This window comes from Dama dama, chromosome 18, assembly GCF_033118175.1.
Source record: "Dama dama isolate Ldn47 chromosome 18, ASM3311817v1, whole genome shotgun sequence".
Lineage (NCBI taxonomy): Eukaryota > Metazoa > Chordata > Mammalia > Artiodactyla > Cervidae > Dama > Dama dama.
The window spans coordinates 48,653,430-48,677,033 of NC_083698.1; the positions used below are offsets into that span (position 1 = coordinate 48,653,430).

Sequence of the window (23,604 nt, forward strand, 5' to 3'; positions counted from 1 at the left end):
TATGCATTCTTCTGAAAACTGATTTTTTTAAACTGCATTTTTTAGACAGAATGGCTTTTAGGTTCTTCAAAGTGCTCTACTAAAATAGCTACAATTTTTGCCAATTAACATTCTGATTTTGTAAATAACAGGAAAACAGATCAACAGATAGTCCCACTAGTGTAGATGGAGTAACATAACAAAAGCTGCTGAAAACACCAACCCCAAAGGCAGATCCAAAGAGTAAAGTCCTTCTCTCCCATCCACAGGGAGGAGCTCTTCTTCAGTGGCCTACGCCCTCTCCTTAGCACCTGAGTTCAGCACTTGCTGCCCATTCAGAGAATAAAATATTAAAAAGATGTGAAAGCCAAGTTCCTTCCCCACATACACATACAGGCATATTTATTATGTATTTGGCTTTTCTGATACCTAAGTATGCTGATTCATTGGCTACTTATGAATTAAGTAATAGTCCATGAGATATGAATATACCTACTCATACAAATATAACAGGGATAAAGTAGATACAGTACCCAAAGAGCACTTCAAATATGAAATGCTACATCTAATTACACTTTGCCTAAGACTCTGAACTTTTAAATTCTCATTAGATGAAGTTCACAAGATGCACTTGTGTTTTACGGCTCATCACAGGCAAAGTATGCTAAGAGGACAATTGATTAAATGTCAGTGGGTTTAACTTCAGTATCTATTCCCAAGGTTTCACATTTCCATGGTAATTCTGACCCCTCTTTTAAAATTTATAGCTTGTAGAACTGATTTTTTTTTTTAAAAAGGTATTTCAAAAGATTTGCTCTCATTCTTAAAAGAAAGAATAATGGAATTGTGGCAAATACTTGTTAGATATATTTGGTATCATAACAATAAAAACTTTAAGTACATACTACTCACTTTATACTTCTCCCCTAAAAACGTTCAAAATTCAGTCAACTGAGCACCTATTACATGCAGGCATGGCATCTGTAGGTGAACCAAGATTTCTAAGTTCCCAAGGCATGAAGAGGAGGGAAAATAGGGGCCAAACTTAAGTATTTGTTACTAACAAGTTTATAATTCACAAATTTCTGAGAAAAATCCAAGAAAACAATTGCACAGCAGCACATTTGGGCCTTAAGTGGATGATTTTCAGTTGCAAGTAGTTAAAACTTCAGTGTTAAGCTAAGGCTCTATTCAAACAATGAGCTTCAGTTTATTATCTCTTCCAAATGCTTTCTATCATATTCCACAAAATCCTCCTTCTCCTCCATAACAATGAATGATAAGGCACCTTTTGAAAAAAAAAAAAAAAAAACTAATCCTCTTTTCCCAAAACCCAACCCATACACGCGTCCTCCTCTTTCCTGGGCACGTGTGCTTCCAAACCTCAACTGGACACCCTCTCACCTGAAAAAAAGTTTGGAGACGACGCTGGCCTTTTCCAGAGGCGACCTCTGCATGGTCTCTGGGGGCACCGAGGTCCCTGCCGGGGCAGGCCGGGCAAGAGCTCCTAGTGCCAAAAGCCCTACTCTTCTCTGCCTGCCGCTCGCCCCTTTTTCTCTGACCTGCTGTGATGTCACTTGCTTCCAACTCCCCCCACCCACCCCTGCCGCACACACCTCCCCTTCCCTTTCGCTCCTTTCCCCCGCCTCCACTGCCCAGGTTAAAAGCTGGGCGCTGCCCGGCCGGGCCTCAAATCCGCTCTAGCGGCTTTCTCCACCCCGACCGCTCCTTACTTCTTGCCTCCTTCCCTCGCTCGCTTTCCCCACGCCTCCCTCCCTCGCGCGCGCGCTCCTTCCAGGTCGGCGTCCCTACCATCCGGCCGAGCCCGGCCCGCAGGTGGGGGACACCGTCGCGGCCGCTCTCCAGGGCCAGACTCGGCCGCGCGAGGACAGAGGGAGCCGCCGGCAGGAGCAGCAGGCAGTGCCCCGGGGCGCCTCCTGCGCGCCGGGCTCCGCCGAACCCGCGGCACGCCGAGGCCAACTCTCCCGAGCCGTCTGCCTCCTCCCTTTTCCCGAGATCCTAGCCGCGTTCGTGTTGCGTTTGCAAGGTGCATTTTGAAAGGGGAACGAAAATCTGTCCCTCCGGTTATCAAAAGGCAGCCTCAGAGAGCCGGACGGTTCCGCGACAGCGGCAGCTGTGTTCACCTTAGCGCTTCCTTGGCGAGTCAGAGGGAAGAACCAAGCTTGTTAGTCTCAGGCTTAGGTGAGTGCCAAGTGTGGTCCCTTAAGAGACGTACTTACTACAGGTGGAGGCAATTCCTATAAGAAGGTGAGAGGAATTACCGCTTTGTCCACTACCCGCCCAGGATTTGCTCCTTGTCTGCCCTAAATTTTTTCAGTCCAGTTTGCGTTTTTTAAGAAGTCTTTTGTGCGTGTTAGCAATTATGAGGATGACGAGCGGACAGAATGTAAACTCACCCGCCCTCATCCAGAGTTCCAACTCTCGGTCAGCAAAACATCATGACTAATACACTGAGAGGAATCCAGTCTTTGAAGCGAAGGTAGAGCGTTAACTCTGACCTGACTCGTGGAAACGCCATCTTCAACTCTTGAAGGGCATCTCAGCTTTCCCAGGTGTGGGCGCACGAACTTCCCCGAGTTTTTGCTTCGTGGACCGTGTGCCTGTTTGATGGCTTTTAAAGAGCCAACCCTTTAATTCCTGAATCCTGTTGTGTAAAAGCAAGGGCACACCGAGTTTAAATTGAAAAATTCAAATGGAAGTGAAAATTTTGGTCTGATTACAGTTAATGCCTCTACACCTAAAGCAAGGGCATTTACTTATGAATTGGTTATCGCTGATTTGTGGTCACCCAGATACAGTACAAATGAAATTGTGCACTTCTTACTAACAGACAGGAACACGTATTTAAATTAATAAATGGGTTCATCCGGTCTTTATGGCTCCCCTTTGCATTTCCATGTCACCATGTTTTAAATCTTAAAGTGGTTTTATAAACATTTAAATTTTGTTATCCTAAATTTTAACAGTAGATAAAATAACACCAAAGAGATAGGCAAACTGCATAAACACCAGGAGAAAGTAATTCCTAATTCATAATCCCTGCTTCATATCCTGCACCTGTGTTTTCCTCTCTTCAGTATGGCATAGAAATTCAGGCTCTGCCTTCATTATTGACTTTTCCCAGGTATGTGATTGAACTCACTTCATCCACTTCCCCACCTCCCACTCTACTGTTTGCTTTATAACTGCTAATGTAACCCATCAAATGTAATACACACATTTTGAAATGAAGCGGTAGTCAGTTCCTCTTTGTTCTCAAAGAACAAGTGACAATAAAAAGATTAAGAATTAAATTCCAAATAAGATCATAGAAGCTGACCAAGTAATATGACTCAGAGACCCCAAATATTTGTCAATCTCATTCCTCTAGAAAGAATAAATAACTTACTATTTCTTGATTTCTTACTGTTTGCTAGACATCATCTCATGGAAATCTTACCGCAACCATGTAAATAGGTGTTATTCTTCCCAATTTTCAGTAGAGGAAATAGAAAGAAAAGAGAAGTAAATGCCTGTAATGGTAGAGCTAACATTTGAACTCATGTCTGCTTTCAAACCGTCACTCCTATCAGTGGGTAATACTGCTTCTAATCGAATCATCCCTCGTGTATTTATATACTATCACTTACACTGGTGTAACCAGTCTTTCTTCTCGTTAGTTTCATGCAGTCATAATTGCTAGACCTGTTCAAGAATGAGACAAGAAAGCAAAAAGCTGAAAACCAAGGAGCTACTGAAGTTACACACTTTTAATAAATGACATCTAACTATAATATTCCATTTTAAGTATGTGTACACACATGTACATCGGAAGACCCTAGATATTTATCATAAAAGCTTACCTCCCAAATTTGTTCTTGGCAAAGGTAAGACATCACCATTGTTCAGAACATTAGCATGGTTAGCTGACATGAACAAATGAATTAACTGAGACATGACTTTTTTTTTTTTTTGAGACATGACTTTTAAGGCTTGCATCCAGGTATATACCTAATGTGGGAATGTAGATTTATCCACCAGGGAATTGTTCAAATATGGCTGAAGGTCATGACTGAATTCCCTAATTGTGTCTTTGAGATATCAAGAATTGGTAGTAAGAAACAGTGAAGCTCTTGTCTCCAAGCTGCTCAAATATCAGCTCACAAAATTGTATTTATTGTTATAACAGCTTACATTTGTTAAGCACTTACCATATACATAAGGTGCCATGCTAAACACACAGAATGCTTTGCCTTTTTTAATCCTTATAACACCTTCATGAGATATTACATTTGTCATTATCTATATATTATAGGCGAAGAAACTGGGGTACAAAAAGTTTAGAAATTTTCCCAAGCAAGTTTCACAGTAAATAGTAACAGAAAACTGAGATTTCAACCTAAACCAACTACTCTCTGAGACCAAGCATGTAACCACTACATATACTTTCCCCACAGAATTTCCTGACGTTTTAAGCAGAACTGATCTTCGGTAGAGAAGATTAGGTGGTCATTTGTATGGTTTCTTTACTGTAAAATACATATAGCATAAAATTTGCTATCTTGAACCATTCTTAAGTGTACATACAGTTCGGTCACACATTCACGTTGTTGTGCAACAGCCACCGCCATCACAGTAATCCTTTTTATCTTGTGAAACTGAAACTCTATACCCATTACACAATAACTCCCATCCTCCCTTCCCCCCTGCTCTAGCAACCACCAGTATACTTTCTTATTTTTATGATTTTGACTCTAAGTACTTCATATAAGTGGAATCATATAGTATTTGTCTTTTTGTGGCTGGCTTATTTCACTTAGCATAATGTCCTCAAGGTTTTTCCATGTTGTAGCATGGTCCAGGATTTCTTTCCTTTTTAAGGCTGAATAATATGGCATTGTACATATATGTCACATTTGGCTTATCCATTCATTTTTTGATGGATGGGTCTTAGCTATTGTGAAAAATGCTGTGAACATGGGCATAATAGTGCAGTATCATTTTCAAGGTCTATTAAAAAGAAGCAAGAAGACAAGAAGGAGAAGGAAAGGAAGTCAACATTTATGTAGTACCTACTATGTGTTCAGCAGTGTGCCATGTGCTTCCTTAAATGATCTCAAGATACGAAAGTTCATGAGATACCCTTCCTCTCGTGTTCCTATTCTACATTATTCACTCTGCCATCCCATGATGGCTGAAGTTTCATCATTAGGTATCACCAGAGTGAAAGTGCACTATAGTTATCCATTATGTTCAATTTAATTTGAGTATGTTCCTCAGATTCTTCCCTGAGAACAGGCTTTAATAGTGATAAGCAGAGCATGACTGTGAGTGCACTACAACCTGGAAAAGTAGGAGTAAGGCCAAAGTCGCAAAACAAGAGAGGGGCAAAGTCTTGTCAGCTTCCCAGGCATAGACTGGCTCTGCTTATAAATGTATCTAACCTAGAAGAGTAAGCAGCTGAGGCTCTTCCTGCGCCCCTCAGGAAGTGATGCCAACACACACTGAATCTCACAAAGATGTTTCAGACCCAGAGAGAGGTGTCTTGGTACATGACTAAGCCAGATTATCATTTATTTGTTACCACTTCTAACGTTCTGTTTGGTTCTGAAAATCATGTTTATAAACACACATGCACCAATACTTCTGTTTATATCCATACATAACCTTTCTTCCCCACAACCTCCTTGGACACACGAATTGTGTCTTCTGTTTTCCTTTCAACTCATCTCTTATTTAGTAATACTGTGTACAATCAAACAATTTCCTCTGGGGGTTACTGACCTAATAGTTGAAATGTCATTCTAAAGGGGAAATCTGAAGATGGTCAAGAGATGAATCATTGCCATTAATCTCTCAGCAAGCAAGCACTCAGTGCTAAGGCAGGGATATGGAATTAAAAAGGATCTCCACCCTCCAAAACTCTGAATCTATACATGGTCATCAAAATTCCCTGAAGAGAGAGCAACAGAGTGTAGTGGAAAGAGTTTGGACGTTGAGGCAATAAAGAGCTAGTTTTTCAATCTTGGTACCACTGCTTTCTTAGCTGTGTGGCCTTGGGTAAGTTACTTAACCTTTCTGTGTCTCAGTTCCCTTTTCTGAAACTGAGGTTAATAATACCTACCTCCAAAGGTTGTTGAACGTCTTCAGTGATGGTCTTTCTACCATCTATTGACATTTGGGACTGAATAACTCTTTGATGTGGGGGACTGTCCTGTACATTGCAGGAGGGTTAGCAGCATCTCTAGCTTCTTCTACACCTTAGATGCCAATATCTACCCTTCCCCCAAGTTGTGACAACCAAAAGTGTCTCCAGAGATTGCTCAATACTCTCTGGGGGGCAAAATTACCCCCACTGAGAGTCACTGGATGAAATTAATTGAAGGGGATGCATACAATAGACATAAAGGGCCTAGAACCTTATAAGGAGTCTATAAACTCTACAGTTATTATAAAGTTATATATCACTAGTGTGATATCAGAAATCAGTGTAGCACTGCATAATAGACTGCGACAAAAAACAGAATAGCCTAAAGGCTTTCAGAATTCCCAGGAACTCTTGGGTTCTCTCATTCCCTCTGAAGTTATTTGCTTATATTCAGATTAGATAAAAGCAGGAAATTGCGATACCCTTCCAATTGTAAGCTAATTTTGATTTAGAGGCGGAACTCTGTTTTTATATTGTGGAACCATTCTTACTCCTTTTGCACTGAAATGACATCTGAAAGCTCAATTTTTCAGTCCCTCTCATTTTCAGCTCATCACTAGTGGTATATTCTTAACAATTGTATCCAGCTGGAGTCTGGCACCCTGAAGGCTCTTCTGTAACTTAAAAGTACTTCCTCGTACTTTTACGGGAAGCCTTGTGTGTGTGTCACTCAGTCATAGCTGACTCTTTGCGACCCAATGGACTGTAGCCTGCCAGGCTCCTCTGTCCATGGGATTCTCCAGGCAAGAATCCTGGAGTAGTTTGCTATTTCCTTATCCAACGCGAAGCCTTAAGGATCCTCAATCTGTACAAAGCAGGAGCTTATTAATACCACTAATGAACTGGAACAATTATGAACAATATTCAAAATATAACTTTGTCATGAATGTGAAAGCCAATGAATCTGGGATTTTCTAAAGTTGATTTTTATAAAAAAAAATCATTATTTTTTATTACTTTTTTAGGTGCTTTTACATTTTTCCTGCTGAAGCTTTTTTAGAAACAAGAGAATTTATAACACCAGATTAAATTTTCATTGATGATATCCATCAATGATTTCCCTGATGAAAGCCAGATGTTCTCTGTAGAATTAAAACTGTGGTTTAGTATATTTGAACCCTAAGAAAAATTTTCTTCAGATGAAGTCTATGCCAATCTATGTACTACATAAAAGAGTTTCATTTAGAAAGGCAATAGAGCACAGTAAGTAGAACAGTAGATTATTTACTTATTTGTAACTATTTCCCCCACAATAGATAGTTTATAATTAAAATATGTAAATCAAGAGAATGTTTGAAATAGAAAAATTAGAAGAGAGGGTAGGTGGGAATTTGTTATTGTATCTGGGAACTAAAAGCAATTCTGAATATATTGGCTGTCAAAGCCTAAAAGGTTATTTATTCTTATAGTCTGATATTTGACAAAAGTCGACATCCAAGTTTACCTGGGTGAAAAAATTCCTCCCTCCAACCCGGTCTTGGAAGAGTTTGTCATTCAAAGGCTCACAGAATTATTACTGAATGACATCATGGTCATTATTTTCAGCCATAATTTTTTCCAAAATATCTATTTGATGGTCATTTCTTATACCAATTTGGAGAAGGAAATGGCAACCCACTCCAGTACTCTTGCCTGGAGAATTCCATGGACAGAGGAGCCTGGTGGGCTCCAGTCCATGGGGTCACAAAGAGTCGGACACGACTGAGCAACTGTCACTCACTCACTCTTATACCAATTCATAATTAAAGCCAAGGACACAACATGAGGTCACATGAGTTACTCAAGGACACAACATGAGTTAGGACACAACATAAGTTACTCAAGGAAGGCTGTTTAGCCTGGGAAACTAAAATAGAAGAATCCCAGGTTCAGAGTTTACTTTCTGTTTCATTTTAATTTACCCTATATAGACAGAGTCTATGAGATCTTGTTGTTTAAGACACCATGATAGCTACTTATTGATCCACAAGTTCAATTTGATTGGTTAAACTATGGTGATTAATCTGTATGGTCAAAAGGGCAACCAATACCTAATTCAGTGACTCTGGCTCACTGGCCTCTGTAGCCTGCATCCCTTAGCCTGCATCCCTGTATCTCCTAGAGTGACTGGAACCTCCTTACTTCAAAACCTCTGGAGAGGCAGCACTGATGAAATGATGCAAAACACTTTGGAAGTCTTATTGCTCAAAAATTACATTTAGTGATGTATATGAAAATCATCTAAATCCTTTCTGGAATAAAGTGTTGTTGTTATTCAGTCTCTCAGTTGTGTCTGACCTCTGTGACCCCATGAACTGCAGCATGCCAGGCTTCTCTGTCCTTCACTATCTCCAAGAGTTTATTCAAACTCATGTCCATGGTGCCAATGATGCTATCCAACCATCTCATTTTCTGTTGCCCCCTTCTTCTCCTCCTGCCCTCAATCTTTCCCAGCATCAGGGTTTTTTCTAATGAATCAGCTCTTTGCATGAGGTATCTAAAGTATTGGAGCTTCAGCTTCAGCATCAGTCCTTCCAATGCATATTCAGGGTTGATTTCCTTTAGGATTAGCTAGTTTGATCTCCTTGCAATCCAAGAGACTCTCAATAGTCTTCTTCAGCACCATGATTCAAAAGCATAAGTTCTTTGGTGCTCAGCCTTCTTTATGGTACAACTCTCACATTCGTACATAACTCTTGGAAAAACCATAGCTTTCACTATATGGACCTCTGTCAGCAAAGTGATATCTCTGCCTTTTAATGCAGTCTCTAGGTTTGTCATAGCCTTCCTTCCAAGGAGCAAGCATCTTTTTATTTCCCTGGTTACAGGTTATTTCCCTGTCCTCAGTGATTTTGGAGCCCAAGAAAATAAAACCTGTCATTGCTAACAGTGACACTGCTAACTTCTTCCCCTTTTATTTGCCAAGAAGTGATGGGACAAGATGCCATGATCTTAGTTTTCTGAATGTTGAGTTTTAAGCCAGATTTTTCACTCTCCTCTTTCACCCTCATCAAGAGACTCGTTAGTTCCTCTTTGCTTTCTGCCATTAGAGTAGTATCATCTACATGTCCAAGGTTTTTGATATTTCTCCCAGCAATCTTGGTTCCAGCTTGTGATTCATCCAGTCCAGCATTTCACAATAAAGTGTATATCATGCTAACTAATACATATCAAATTGACAAATATATATCAGAATTTTCATCTAAACAAATTTGACAGTCACAAAGTTTTACCTAAAGGTAATTGAAATTTTTATAATAACAAATTAAGTTTACCATGATCCTGTTTTACAAGAAAAAATGTATATGTTGTATATACTTGCTTGCTGCATAAATAATATGATGCATCTTGGAAAAATCCTATAAAATTGGTATATTTTATTTTCACTGTGTTCCATTCCCCATATGAAGAAATTGAGGTACAGAAGGTTAAAGGCCATGCCCAAATTCAAGAAATAGAGCTCGAATTTGAACAAACCTAGTGGTTTGGTTCCAGAGCATTTAATCATGGTGCTCTGTGTGTAACTGGACTATACAGACGGTTTTGTTTGTTTACCGGGAGTTGTTTTTTTATAATTTATCCACTTGCTTCTCTGTTTAGGTGAAAACAGGGGCTTATTACAAAGAACCTGTTTCTTCTTTATCTTCATTTCTTCAGAATCTGTTAAGTGGTCTCTTCATTAGAGGATTATAAACTAAGTAGGTATCCATGGAGAGAAAGGTGAGAACAAAATCTTTTCCTTTTTCGTTTGAGATTCGGCATAGTTAGAATCTATTTCATGAATCAAGATGACCCCAGTTGAAATGCTCAAATATGGCACAAATGGTTCCCATGGAGACCCAGACACACTATGAAAGGAAAAGTTCAATGTCAATATCTTCTTCTGGGTGGGAGACAGGTCACTTCACAGCTGAAACTGGAAGGTTGTCTTTTCCTGCCCATCATAGGTTGCTGGGCGGGTCTTGGCAACTACTGGAGAAATGTTGGAAATCCAATTGTAATGCCCTATCCTCCAAGACCAAGGCCAGGGAGTGAGCTTCATCTTCCTCTGGGAATCGCCGTGACCTGAGCAGAGACCTATTCCGACAGGGTGATGATTGCAGCGGTGCACCAGGATGCATCAGACCCTGTGGGAGGACCTCTTGGACTAGTAACACAGTGTTAGGTGGCAGCGGCTGCTGCAGCAGGAAATGAGGTGGGGCAGGTGACAGTGTACTGGTCACGTCCCCCATACTCTCCATCTCTCTGTCTTTGGAAACAGAAATGACCCGCTTTGAATGACATAAACCCTGGGGTTCTTGGACAGTTGAGGGGTGAAGGAAGAAACGTGTACTGTAAACTAGAGTGACTTTCTGACTCCATTGCTCAAATGATTTTGGAAAGCCTATAGTGTTTCAGCTTTATGCCAGGAAGGGGGAAAAGTTGTAGAATTCTCCTGCAACTTTCAAAGGGTTTCAAAGGGTTGTTACTTAAACTGACAAAACAAAGCATTAGTTGCCTGAGCCAAGAGGAAATGACCAGTGTCCATGTCTCTCTTTCATTTATTCTGGATTCTGCAAAATCACAGCAATTCCCTAATTCTTCTTCGGCAACCTTTGTTTTGCTCCTACCCCAGGCCTGTGTCGTTCCCTCATTCCCGGTTTTATGATATAGTTACAAAGATGCCCGGAGTAGCCAAAAAATATTTCCATCAGGTAATTTTAAACATTTCATCCATAATCAGCTTCCTCTGCCACCAGTTAGTTCATTCGAATTTACTATTCTTAAATAAACCCTGTAAATGTTATGTGCCTTATGCAAGTGCCACAGGTATACAGCATTTCATTTTCTGCAGATTAAAAGCAATATTTTTTAAATGTAGAAATGCAAGATCAAATATAATTTCTAAAACTCTAATTTGGTATTTTTTTTTCTTTAAAAGAGTCAAAACAAAAAACTCCAACACTAGAAGCCTCCGAAATGGCAGTGTCTCAGTCGTGTTTCTCCAGAGGACCCTGCAAACTCTCCACTGCTCACAGAGGCCAGGCAGAGGGAGACCCTGGAGGAGCAGCAAGCAGTTCTCACAGCCCTGCCAACACAGTGCTCTCCCCAAACCAGAGCAGGAGCTCCACTCTGTTTGCGCCTGGGCTGAGGGGTACGCCTCCTGTTTCCTGTCAGATGACCTGCATGCCCTCAGCACTACTGGGGAACAGAAACCTTGAACCTTTCTGCACCTGCCGAGTGCTTGGCACTGTGGGAACCCAGCGACTGACGGCTCCCTGGAGGGCAGCCAAGCCTCGTGGAACACCCAGTCCCACGCTGCAGGCTGCTGGCCAGCTCAGAGCCCGCCGCCAGCCCCGCTGCGATTACACTGCTATGTTTTTCAAGGCCCAATTTGGTCATGATTCTAATTGTCTTCAGGAATTCTTTTCCTTAACACCAATCGAATAACAAAGCAAATGACTCTTGGAAAGTATTTGTCTGTTCCAAAACGGGGTCACATTGTATCTTGCTCACTTTCAAGACAGTGAAGATTAAAAGAATGATGCAAAATAGATTCAGAGGTCTGGGGGAAAAATGTGAACTGAATAGCGATTTAATCACCTGAATGTGTTGTCACACAAATCCAAACAAATTTGAGGCTTGTAACAATCTGGATTATAAAAGAAAAATGGACTTTTTTCCTGGAATCTGTTTCTGTGTTCACTGATGATTAAATTTAAAATGTATTTTCATTTTCCTGTGTAATAAACTTTAGATCATCTCACTTTAAAGCTTGTGGTCTATCAGAGACCATGGCATAGGGGTTCAGAGCTTGTCCACTGGGAGCTGAGATTTCCTCATTTGTAAAATGGGGGAAACAAGAGCTTTCATTACACAGGGTTGTAGTGAGAATTAAATGAATTGATACAAGCAAAAAATGTAAAAAATTGCCTGACATAGTGAAAGTGAGTGAAGTTGCTCAGTCGTGTCCGACTCTTTGCGACGCCATGGACTGTAGCCTACCAGGCTCCTCTGTCCGTGGGATTTTCCAGGCAAGGGTACTGGAGTGGGTTGCCATTTCCTTCTCCAGGGGATCTTCCCAACCCAGGGATCGAACCCGGGTCTCCCACATTGTAGGCAGACACTTTACCATCTGAGCCAGGTAAACTCAATAAGTAGTGTGTTTGAGTGTCTCAAATTTCATATCCTTACATCAGTGATTCTCTGAAAGCTGAGGTGGCTCTTCTACGTTTTTTTCCTTTTTTTTACGTGAAAGAATGTAATGGGCATGGGATAGTGCTTTTAATGTACATCTTCTCAATGTATGACAAAACCCACTGGAAAAAAAAAATGTATATAGCCAGAACATGCTAATAAGAAAAAAAAATAAATAAATAAAATAAAATTTGAATGGAAAAAAAAAAATGTACATCTTCTCACCAGGTTTTGTTTTTTATTTACTTCCTTCAAAAGTAAGGGAAAATAAAATTCAGCAATAAGAAAACAACCCAATTTAAAAAACAAGCCAAATATCTGAATAGACACTGCACCAAAAAAGATATACAGATGGCAAATAAGCATATGAAAAGATGCTCATCTTCATTTGTCATTAGGGAATAGCAAATGGAAGCAACCAGGAGATACCGCTGCTCACTTTCTAGTGTGGCTGAAAGCCAAAAACCTGACAATACTGTATCTTGATGAGGATTGCTGGTGGGAGTGCAAAATAGTACAGCCACCTTGGAATACTATTCGACAGTTTGTTACAAAGCTAGGTATACTATTACTAGACAATCTAGCAATCACATTTCTAGGTATTTATCCAACTGATTAAAAAACATATCCACACAGAATCTACATGCAATATGTGTAGTCATTTTATTCATAATAGCCAAAACCTGAAGTAAACAAGGTTTATTTCAATTGGCAACTGGATAAACAAACTGTGGTACATCCAAATAATGGAGTACTACTCAGAAATTAAAAAAGAATGAACTATCAAGCCAAGAAAAGGCATGGGTGAATTTTAACTTCAGTGCTAGTGAAAGAAGCCAGTGTGGAAAGTCACACTGTTTGATTCCAAATATATGCATTCTGGAAAAGGTACAACTATATAGAGATATTATGTGGATCACTTGTTGCCAGGAGTTTGGGAGGAGGAGAAGGTTAAATTACTGAGGCACGGGAAATAATTTTTAGGGTAGTGAAACTATTCATTATAATACTGCAATGATTTAAAAAATCATTTAGGTGATCAGAATGAGCAGATTTCTAGGATGGAACACAGAATATGACAAAAGAATCTAACTGTGTTACAGATATATGAAACAACCTCACTGAAGGGAATTGGGGGAGGAGAGGTGTGGGGTGTCTAAGTAACTTGGAAGTAGTGGAGTCTAAAACTGAAGGTAAAAGAGTCTATATGAGCACTCCTCTAGTTGATAAAGTTTATCCCACAGGGATGAACAATTTTGAAACCACTATACGTGTATACTGGAAATGAACAATTAAGTAAATAGATAGTGGATAGCGGAAGTCAGGTTTCTCACTATTAGAGTGGGAAGCTACAGATAAGCAAGGGGAAGAGATTAGAATGATCCATATGGTAATTGATTAGAAAGAGAGACACCAATATTAACTCATTATTAGTTTAATAAAGATATAGATGGTTATATTTAGAATTATTTATAGATGTGTCTGGCAAAAAGTAAAGAGGAACTAAACAGACTCTTCATGAAGGTGAAAGAGGAGAGGGAAAAAACTGGCTTAATACTAAGATCATGGCATCTAGTCCATGGCAAATGGGGAAAAAATGGAACAATGACAGATTTTATTTTCTTGGGCTCCAAAATCATTGTGGATGGTGACTGCAGCCACAAAATTAAAAGACACTTGCTCCTTGGAAGAAAAGCTATGACAAACCTTGGAAGTAAAGCTATGACAAACCTAGACAGCATATTAAAAAGGAGAGACATCACTTGCTGACAAAGGTCCATATAGTCAAAGCTATGGTTTTTCTAATAGTTTTATATGGATGTGAGAGTTAGACCAAAAAGAAAGCAGAGCACTGAATAATTGAGGCTTTCAAACTGTGGCACTGAAGAAGATTCTTGAGAGTCCCTTGGACAGCAAGGAGATCAAACCAGTAAATCCTAAAGGAAATCAACCCTGAATATTCACTGGAAGGACTGATGCGGAAGCTGAAGCTCCAATACTTTGGCCACCTCATACAAAGAGCCAACTTATTGGAAAAGACCCTGATGCTGGTAAAGATTGAGGGCAGGAGGAGAAGGGGGTGACAGAGGATGAGATGATTGGATGACATCACTGACTCAATGGATATGAGTTTGAACAAGCTCCAGGAGATGATGAAGGATAGGGAAGCCCGGTGTGCTGCAGTTCATGGGGCTGCAAAGAGTCAGATACAACTTAGCGACTGAACAACAACAACAACATAGACGTTTGTATATACTAGTTAGCATGCACATATTTTATTGAATGAGATAGCCTAAAAACTATGATACCTTAATAGCAGTCTTATACCCTAACATCTAGATCTTGGTATTAAATGTTATTCCTCAATAAAAGGAACCAGGATTCCTTTTAGGACTGGGGCAGAAAGTATTAAAATGAGCCTGGAAAATCTTGTAGTGCCAGAAAGTAAAGAAGTGCTAAAACAAAACAAAAATAAAATTGGGGGTATTTCAAAAGGAAGCACACTAATGGTCAAAGCTGGAAGAAGTTGAGTAATAAAATAATTATAACCCAGTTGAATCATAACCCAAGTATAAAATAAATATCCACAAGTCCATAGCAGCAGAAATAAATGATTGAATAAATTAATGGTAGAGAATAGACAATTTCCTGCACAGAAGAATTTCACATAATTTATGCAGATATTTCACTTTTAAGGAGGCAGAGCTCAACTCCCCACTCAAGTGTGGTCTGTGCATGATGACTTCCTTCCAAACGGTGCAGTATTGAGGGCAGAAAAGAGTAACTTTGTAGAGAAAGAGCCTGAGAACCACTATTTCAGACAGGTGACCAAGGTCAATATCAACAATGACAGATCATGATGATAGTATGTACCCTTGATATAATATGATGAAGATGGGACTTTACCTCTGTGGCCTTCTCCCTAAAACTCATAACCCTAGCCTTACTATGAAAAAAAAAAAAAAAAACAGACAAATCCCAACCTGTCAAGGTCACCAAAAATAAGGAAAATCTGAGTCGTTACAGTCAAGAGAAGCCTAATAAAGCACCAGGACTAAATATAGTGTGTTAACCTGGATGAGATCTTGGAAGTGAAAAAGATCATTCAGTCAAAACTGGAGAATTCTGACTAAGGTAGGGACTTCACTTAATAATGTATCAATATTGGTTCATTAATTATGACAAATGTGCCCTATGAATATACAATTTTTTTTTATTATACAATGTTAATACTAGGGAAAACTGAGTGTGTAATGTATAGAACCTCTCCATAGTATCTTCACAATTTTTCTATAAACCTAAAACTACTTTAAAATAAAATTTTATTTTAAAACTAATGAAAAAATGATTTTTGGCACATTTTCCATGCAACCCCAAATTACTAACAATTTAAGACTTTTAATAATCTTTGATATTTAATAATAATATCTCAAGCCCAGTCAGGTGATTTTCTCTCATATTTATTTAGCACTTTCAAAATTGATACTTTTATACTTATTTCTATTAAATATTTCTCTTGCAAGGGTGAGCATAGGATCTAGGACTTAGAGCATGAACTACACAGGTCTGGAAAATTGGCTTGAAATTGGGTTACTCAATGACCTTAAAAAACTTTCTACTCCCAGTGCGAAATAAATCATGTAAAAAATAATAGTCAATGAATATGTCTTAAAAACTAATTTCAAAAATACTGATAAATTTCTTGATTCCAAAAAACTCATAAGAAAAATAGTCTTCATGTCCTTTTGTCAACTCAGAGCCATCACACTGGCCTGCAATTATTCAGTAATCTGTTGCTAAAATTAAGAAATTATTAAGAAAATGGAAGTCATCATTCATGCCAAAGTTTCAAGGTAGTTTTAACTACTAACTATGAAGTTTGTGTGACTTGAAAATAAAAGTGATTTGGCCACAGAGTGGTGATAAATTTCTACTCCCATTGTATTGTGTAAAGAACATTTGGATTCTAGAAAAATACTAGATTCAACTTTAAGGTACTATTGTTTACTTTCTCTAAGAAAATACTTTACTGAAATAATTGTATCCCATATGTGTGATTCCATCTCTCTACACTCTCTGCTCTCTCATTCTTCTATAGTTAACATTGCTGACTTTCAGCTTTAAATTTTGTGTAAGATTGCTGTGAATTAACAGAGTTGTCACATTTCACTCAAAAAAAAAAAAAAAGAGTATTTTGGAAAATGTGTAGTAAAACATGCTTTGAAAATAAAATATTTTTCTTTGTGGAACAACTACTGTTTTAAGACACTGAGGCATAAAACATGCATCTTTATTCCTCACTTGATCTTGTCTCACTTTCTAATCTGAATTAAACCCACAATGTATCCAGGATAAGTGAAATGCAGGAAATTAATTGGTATTGAGTTCCTAATGTAACCCCCACTATTTAATTTTCTCAATATCCTTATGAGATGACTATTATTATAGAATTTTACTCTCAAGGAAAATATGATTCAAAATAATACCTAATATACCTATCTATAGCCTTTTATCTAGTAGAGGTAGCTCTGGGTTTCATCCCAAGACTACTCTCTGACTACACTGTTATGGGGTAAAATGCCATTCAGTGAACTAAAATCATTGGGAATAGGACATTGTTGAACTAATTCCCAATATGTTTTTTAACAAGAGACCTTAATTAATTTAAAAAAAAGTTGTTTAATATCAGCAAAATAATTTGTACTGGAAAATTAAACTAGTTTCTTAACATCACAGAGATTTTTGGCACTTGGAAGGGGAGATGCTGGCTGTTCCCCTGAGTATCAAGAGGTCCGCCTTACAGAGCAAACGGTAAAGAGGGAAAGAATTACGAGGCAATACTCTCTTCTTACACTTCCCACACTCAGAAGATGCCCAGTTGATGGGACATCTCTTCATTCAACAATTTAGGCCAGAGCTCAAACCTGTGGCTGCTCAGAGTCTGTGGTTGGCAGAAAGGGTTAAGATTAAATTATATGTTTGTAGAGTGATGAAAGATTTGTTGCCCTTGAACATGGAATTCCATGTGGTTGTGGAATAAATAAGGACTGTAAATAAAGACAGTCTGTATGTTTCTGTAAATAAGGATACATAACTGGGTTTTGTTTTGTAACATTGCACAGAAATACACGGTTGTTTTTATGAGACAAATTCTAAATTCTTGTTGGATCTTTTGATATAGTTGGGACTACACCATGTGTTTCACAACCTCATAATTGAGAGTTTTGCACACAAATAAATGTGTGTTTTCAGATACCCGTTGGCCGTGTATATATTTCTATTCAACTGGAAAGTGCTGGTCATTAGGTCATTATGAGAGCTATCCTTCAGGGCATATCTTCATATGTGCAAACTGCCCTCCTGATATTTTTCCTTGGTCTTTAAAAAGCTATCTGTACTCTTTTCCCATAAAATTCTACACTGATAACATTGCATATTACTATTTTTCTTAGCTTAAGTTATATTGGTAATTATTTTAAATGTATTCATGTGCTATGCTTGAAAACAAATTATAGGTTATCAAAATGCTTTTAACTTTTGGTAAATTTTAAGATTTATAGGTTAAAAAATGATAATATGAGAGATGTATGGGTAAGGGTTATAGTCATATTGCAATTTACTTCTAGTCATTAAAAAACCTTTAGTGTTTTTATAGATTTGTAAATGTTTTTTACTGCATAATCAAGTTTAAATAAGTGTAAGTTAATACATTTAAAATAAATTAATCAATAAATTTGACAAATACATTTATCTTTCAAGTTTTCATATATTTAATTCTCTTTTAGGAATGATTCTTGAGGACATATCAGAATCTCTTCATTTAATATAAATTATATTATATAATTTATATAATTTATTTATATATATATATATCATATAATTTATATAATTATAAAATATATTAATTCTAACTTCACCACTCCTTGGTCCCCGATATTTATGAAAATGAAAGTGTTAATCACTCAGTCGTATCTAACCGCTTGCAAATCCATGGGCTGTAGCCCACGAGTCTGCTTCTTCTGTCCAAGGAACTCTCCAGGCAAGAACACTGGGGTGGGTAGCCATTCCCTTCTCCAGGGGCTCTTCTCAACCCAGGTTTCACACCCAGGTCTCCTACGTTGCAGGTAGATTCTTTACTGCTGAGCCACCAGGGTATACATCAAATAAATCAAATACACGGGAGTAGGATGAAACAGCACGTAATGCTTAAAGAACCAAATTTGCTTTCTTGCTACTGAATTATCACAAGCAACTGGGTCCTCAGAATTTCTTTTCTTTTTCATTATACAATAATTTCCTAGAATAGGTTGGGTTCATATTAATTTCACAAAGAGGGCTTGAAACACATCATTCTACTAGTTAGCCTAGGAAAAGGAGATTATATTAGAAAAGAGTATCTAAATGCATACATTTCAAAAAACAATGATAATTCTAATAATGAGTCCATGCTCCCAGTTATGCCTGATTTCTATGCAATGTATTAGAAGGAGAATTATAGAGATAGGTTCATGTATCAACATTTATGCACCTCAGAGTGGGGATATTTCTAACTGGGCAAATTTAAGCTATATTGTCTAATAATAGGAGAGAATGATTTACTACTGATATCAACTTTAACTCACATGGCAATGAATTCCAAATATTTTTGGAATCATTATTTTCCATCCCTAGCCCAGTTTCAAGTAACAAATTATGCTAATTCTCATCATGTTGATTTTTGATGCTAAATCAAGAGAGTCAGAGACACAGTTCTCTTTGTGTCTAAAAGCACAGTAAAATACACACTGAGTCACTCAATCAGTAAGAATGAGTACTTTTTCTCCCTCCTAGTGTCTAGTTCGTTGATCTAACAAGTATAAAACAACTGAAAGTTAAATTATAGGCATTAAGTTAGCAGTTAGTATTAGCTTTCAGTTTATTTCTGAATAATATTCTAATCAAATTAAAACTAGGAATTAATGCAATATATGTATATTCAGCACCTTTTTGGCATATAATTAAATTTAACTCACTTCAGTAAATATTTATCAGGGCCCCTCACACAGAAAGTCAGAGGGTCCTTTGGCCCAGGCCTCAGATGGTGCAGTCCCAGAGACACCCTGACGAGACTGAAAGAAGACAGTCACTGCAAGGTTAAGCACATTCAGTTACTAGGCCACACCAACTGAAGTGCGGTGGTGGTGCTTTAGTCACTAAGTTGTGTCTGACCCCGTGGACTGTAGCCTGCCAGGCTCCTCTTCCATGGGATTCTCCAGGCAAGAATACTGGAGTGGGTTGTCATTTCCTTCTCCACAACTGAAGTATAGTGTGAATTAATTGTTTCAAAAATTTCATGAACAGCACAGTTACTTTGGGGATTACTGTGGACATGTATATGTTTTAGTTAGATCCATTTATCAATGTAACATTTTAAATATACCACAATTTTGTAACCCTGGCATTTCTTCCATTTTTAGTATACTGAGTGCCTCAAAAATGCAAATGGCGCTAGCCTCTCTGCACATCTGACAGGTTCTTCAAGCTGCAAGGCACCATGCTATTCTCTGAGAATAGTCCTTACCCTCAACAAGCTTACTGTCAGCAGAAAAAAAAATCAACTACAAACGTTACCAATTAGGGGCCATTGTAGAGATGCCAAAAACCATGAGATTCAAAGGCACTAAAGATCCTTTCCAGTTAAGAATTAGAATATCTTTAAGAGGAGGTGCCACTGAAGATGGATCTTGGAAGACAAGGAGGTAGGGACAGTCAGAGATGAGTGAGAAAGACGTGAATGGAGAGACGTGTTTAGAACAGCACCATTTGGTTGGTGCGTAAAAAGCAGAAGAGGAAGTGTACGTGGAATGTCAGACTGGGGCCATGTGGTTCAGAGTCGCAAATGGCAGGATAAGGAGTCCACTCCCATTCTCATTGGCAAAAGAATGTGAGTATGGGGTTTTGAGCAAGGAAGTAACATCATGTTGCCTTTTAGGAAGATAAAACTGGAATAAATTTACACAGTGGCCTAGTGGAGCAGGAAGAGAGAGTACGGGAAACCGGAGAGGAGGTTGTCACGCAACCCTGAGCCAAAGATTCATTGCTCTTTGCCTTACCAGAAGAATTTCCTTTTCCCTCAGTCCTGAAGACCCTTTCTTGTTTATTTTCCCTGTATCTAAACTATAAGCTTAGGTTCAAGGGTGATCAGAAGTTCTCTTTTGTTCGGTGATTTGAAACACTTATTAAGACTAAGGGGATTTCTCATCAAAAGACTTTTATTCCTCATCTAGCTTGGTTCCTTTAAAAGAACTAGATCTTATCCTATTATATATTTATTACACATAGTTAGGAAATTCAATACCAATTCTCAACACCAGGAAGCATTCAGTCCAAGACAACTAAGTAACAGACATTACTGCTCCCATTTGCTCGATAAAGTTAATGATAAGCATCACTCAAGTCAAAGTTTTTTTTCATCAAATAAATGCAGAATAAAAATATCCCTTCTGATAATGAGACTATGTTTCTAGTTTTCCCTTTTATTGAAGAATCAATTTTTTTTTCAACTATACATGATCCCCCAGGCTAAATTTAGAGTAAATCTATGACTTTGTAATTATAGCTGACACTTGCAAAGCACTCACTATGTGCCTGTAGTGTTCTAAGCACTATATATAACTTTACCTGACAGTTTTTGAAAAAAATAAATAAGTAGAGATTCTTCCATAAGAGGTTCACAGAAGAGGAAAGAAAGAGTTCCTAGCACTTGAAATAGGAAGCATGGAGATTTCTCTTCTTAATGGCAGAACTTATTCAGTTTCTCCTTGCTCCTGTACTTCTAGAACAATGGTGTTATTCAAGAAGAGACGGCAAAAATCCAAGTTGCCACTTGACTTTTGATTTAACAAAGGTTATATGGAAGTTGTCCTGAGTTGTTAAGTTACATAGTTTATCGTATCATCTAATGTTTTGAAAAGGATGCTTTATTATTGGCTAAACAAATTTAAAGTTGCAAGATAAAACATCTTAATATACCTACAAAACCTATATTCAAACATTCGCATGAGGTACACTACTACAAGAAAAAAAGAAAAATAAAAGCTCTATTGCACTGCACTTGAGTTTCCTTCAATTTTGTTTTAAAAGACACATTAGTTGATTAATAAAACTGCAGACTATGCTTAACAACCCTGCATATTGAAGTATGACCAAATAATTATATTAAGATACACATGTAAAATAGACACATAAGCATATCCATAACTGAATTAGAAAATCAATATAAAAAAGAGCTAACTAATCAGTATTACCCAAAAAAGGAAAAAGGATTTTAGACATATAACCTCAAAATACAAGTTAATTCATATTTTTCAATATAATCACTGATTAATAAGCATAAAAATTCAAAGTACTAATTTCATTTGAAATTCATTAAGCTAAATATACCTGTAAAAATTAAAAGCTATACTTAAATCACTTTCAAAATAGAATAATAAAAAAAAAACCCAAATGACCTTATTTGTAAATATTTCAGAAAAGTGTTTAAATAGTTTGAATCAAGACCAGGAAAAGAAATCTTTATTTTCTTCTCTCTTCCTCGCCTGCCCTCTGCTGGCAAAAAAAGAGAAAAGTGTAGTAAAGAAGCCTCACAAAACATACTGAAAAATACATTTTTAAAACGAAACAAAAACAAAACAAAAAAATGTATGTTGTTGCTGTTTAATCACTAAGTTGTGTCCAACTCTGCGACTCCATGGACTGTAGCCCACCAGGCTCTTCTATCCATGGAATTTCCCAGGCAAGAATACAGAAGTGAGTTGCCATTTCCTTCTCAAGGGGATCTTCCCAACCCAAGGATCAAACCCATGTCTCCTGCATTGGCAAGTGAATTCTTTACCACTGAGCCACCAGGGAAGCCCAAGAAATATAGAGTTATGCAATTTTCCATAAGATTAAGTTGCCATCACATTATCTCACCACACATATATGAGCTAAGGTTGGAGTTAAAAAAAATAGAACTTGGAGATATTTCACTATTTAACATAATTCAGATAAATGACCACATTTAAATAAGAATATAAATATATAAACATGTCAGCATGAGCGATACTTTATGTCATTTATATCCTTTTATCCTTATTGACAAATTAAACATGGACGGGGTAAGTTTCATTAGCAGCACTCGTAATCGCTTGAATGACCATGTCCAAAAAGGTCTGACAACTGAATCACTGTGAGCCAGGACAGAGGTTAATGAGGGTGCTCTGCAGAGCTTTTCTCTAGTCCTTCCTGAAAAACATACCCATTATGTTGAAAATGAAGACTAGTAAATTCCAATCTATAAAGATCTCAACAGACTGGACACTGAATCGATTTTACCACAGTAAAACAGAAATTACTATATTGGTACACAAGTTGCAAAAACATGAAATTCATAGTGGTACCATTTGTAAAAGAGACACGCATATTTTAGATATTAGTGAAGTCAAAATAAGTCTTAAGTGTGGTGCAAGTTTCCCCCCAAAAGTTAACGTGTTTTTATTGAGTGTTTATGGTGTGCCAGATCTATATTAAGCTCATCACATATTTCATAAAACCCCAGAATAATAATACAAATTTGGGCTTGTGATTGACTCCTTTATTACCCAGCTGTTGTTTACCAAAAAAAAAAGAAGAAGAAGAGAGTAGAGAGAGAGAGCTAGTATTTTTTTATTGGGGAAGGAGGATCATGAAATGCCAGTTTCTTGATATTTTCAGACTTTCTCAATACAAAATTAAATTTGTAGTATGCAGCAGAAAGTTCCAATCTCTTTACTCTTGTGCTTATCATGAAAATTCAGACTCATTAATTGTACAATATGATAGCCCTGTATTTTAGGTAATTGAAATTTTTAGATCTGGTTATGATTATTGTTTTTTCCTTTTAAAGGAAAAATTGAAACTTAATATACACAGAGAAGTGCAAACTGAATATGTATAGTTTGATGAATTTTTTTACAAAGTGAATACCCAATAATCTTTTTTCCATTTATTTTTATTAGTTGGAGGCTAATTACTTTACAATTTTGTAGTGGTTTTTGCCATATATTGACATGAATCAGCCATGGATTTACATGTGTTCCCCATCTTGAACCCCCTCTCCCAACTCCCTCCCTATCCCATCCCTCTGGGTCATCCCAGTGCACCAGCCCTGAGCACTTGTCTCATGCATCCAACCTGGAACTGGCGATCTGTTTCACACTTGATAATATACATGTTTCGATGCTGTTCTCTCAGATCATCCC

At 37.8% G+C, this 23,604-nt stretch overlaps 2 protein-coding genes across 4 annotated transcripts in view; one reads left to right on the forward strand and one right to left on the reverse strand.

The window, feature by feature from the left end:
* CFTR (CF transmembrane conductance regulator) overlaps positions 1 to 2,642 on the reverse strand; it is a 192,406-nt gene extending 189,764 nt beyond the window's left edge. The window contains exon 1 of one of the 3 annotated variants that reach the window (XM_061165291.1): positions 1,384 to 1,550. In XM_061165291.1, the coding sequence (XP_061021274.1) occupies positions 1,384 to 1,436 (53 nt within the window). In that variant the 5' untranslated portion in view covers positions 1,437 to 1,550. Of the gene's footprint in view, positions 1 to 1,383; positions 1,551 to 2,123; positions 2,368 to 2,396 lie in introns of those variants that run through there. The other 2 variants (XM_061165292.1, XM_061165293.1) reach the window with 2 other exon arrangements.
* On the forward strand, positions 1,435 to 12,280 carry LOC133073026 (uncharacterized). The gene is made up of 3 exons (XM_061166532.1): positions 1,435 to 1,551; positions 1,647 to 2,181; positions 11,088 to 12,280. Exons 1-3 carry the CDS (start codon positions 1,435 to 1,437, stop codon positions 11,594 to 11,596), a joined length of 1,161 nt encoding a protein of 386 aa, XP_061022515.1. The 3' UTR covers positions 11,597 to 12,280.
* The last annotated feature ends 11,324 nt before the right edge of the window (positions 12,281 to 23,604 follow it).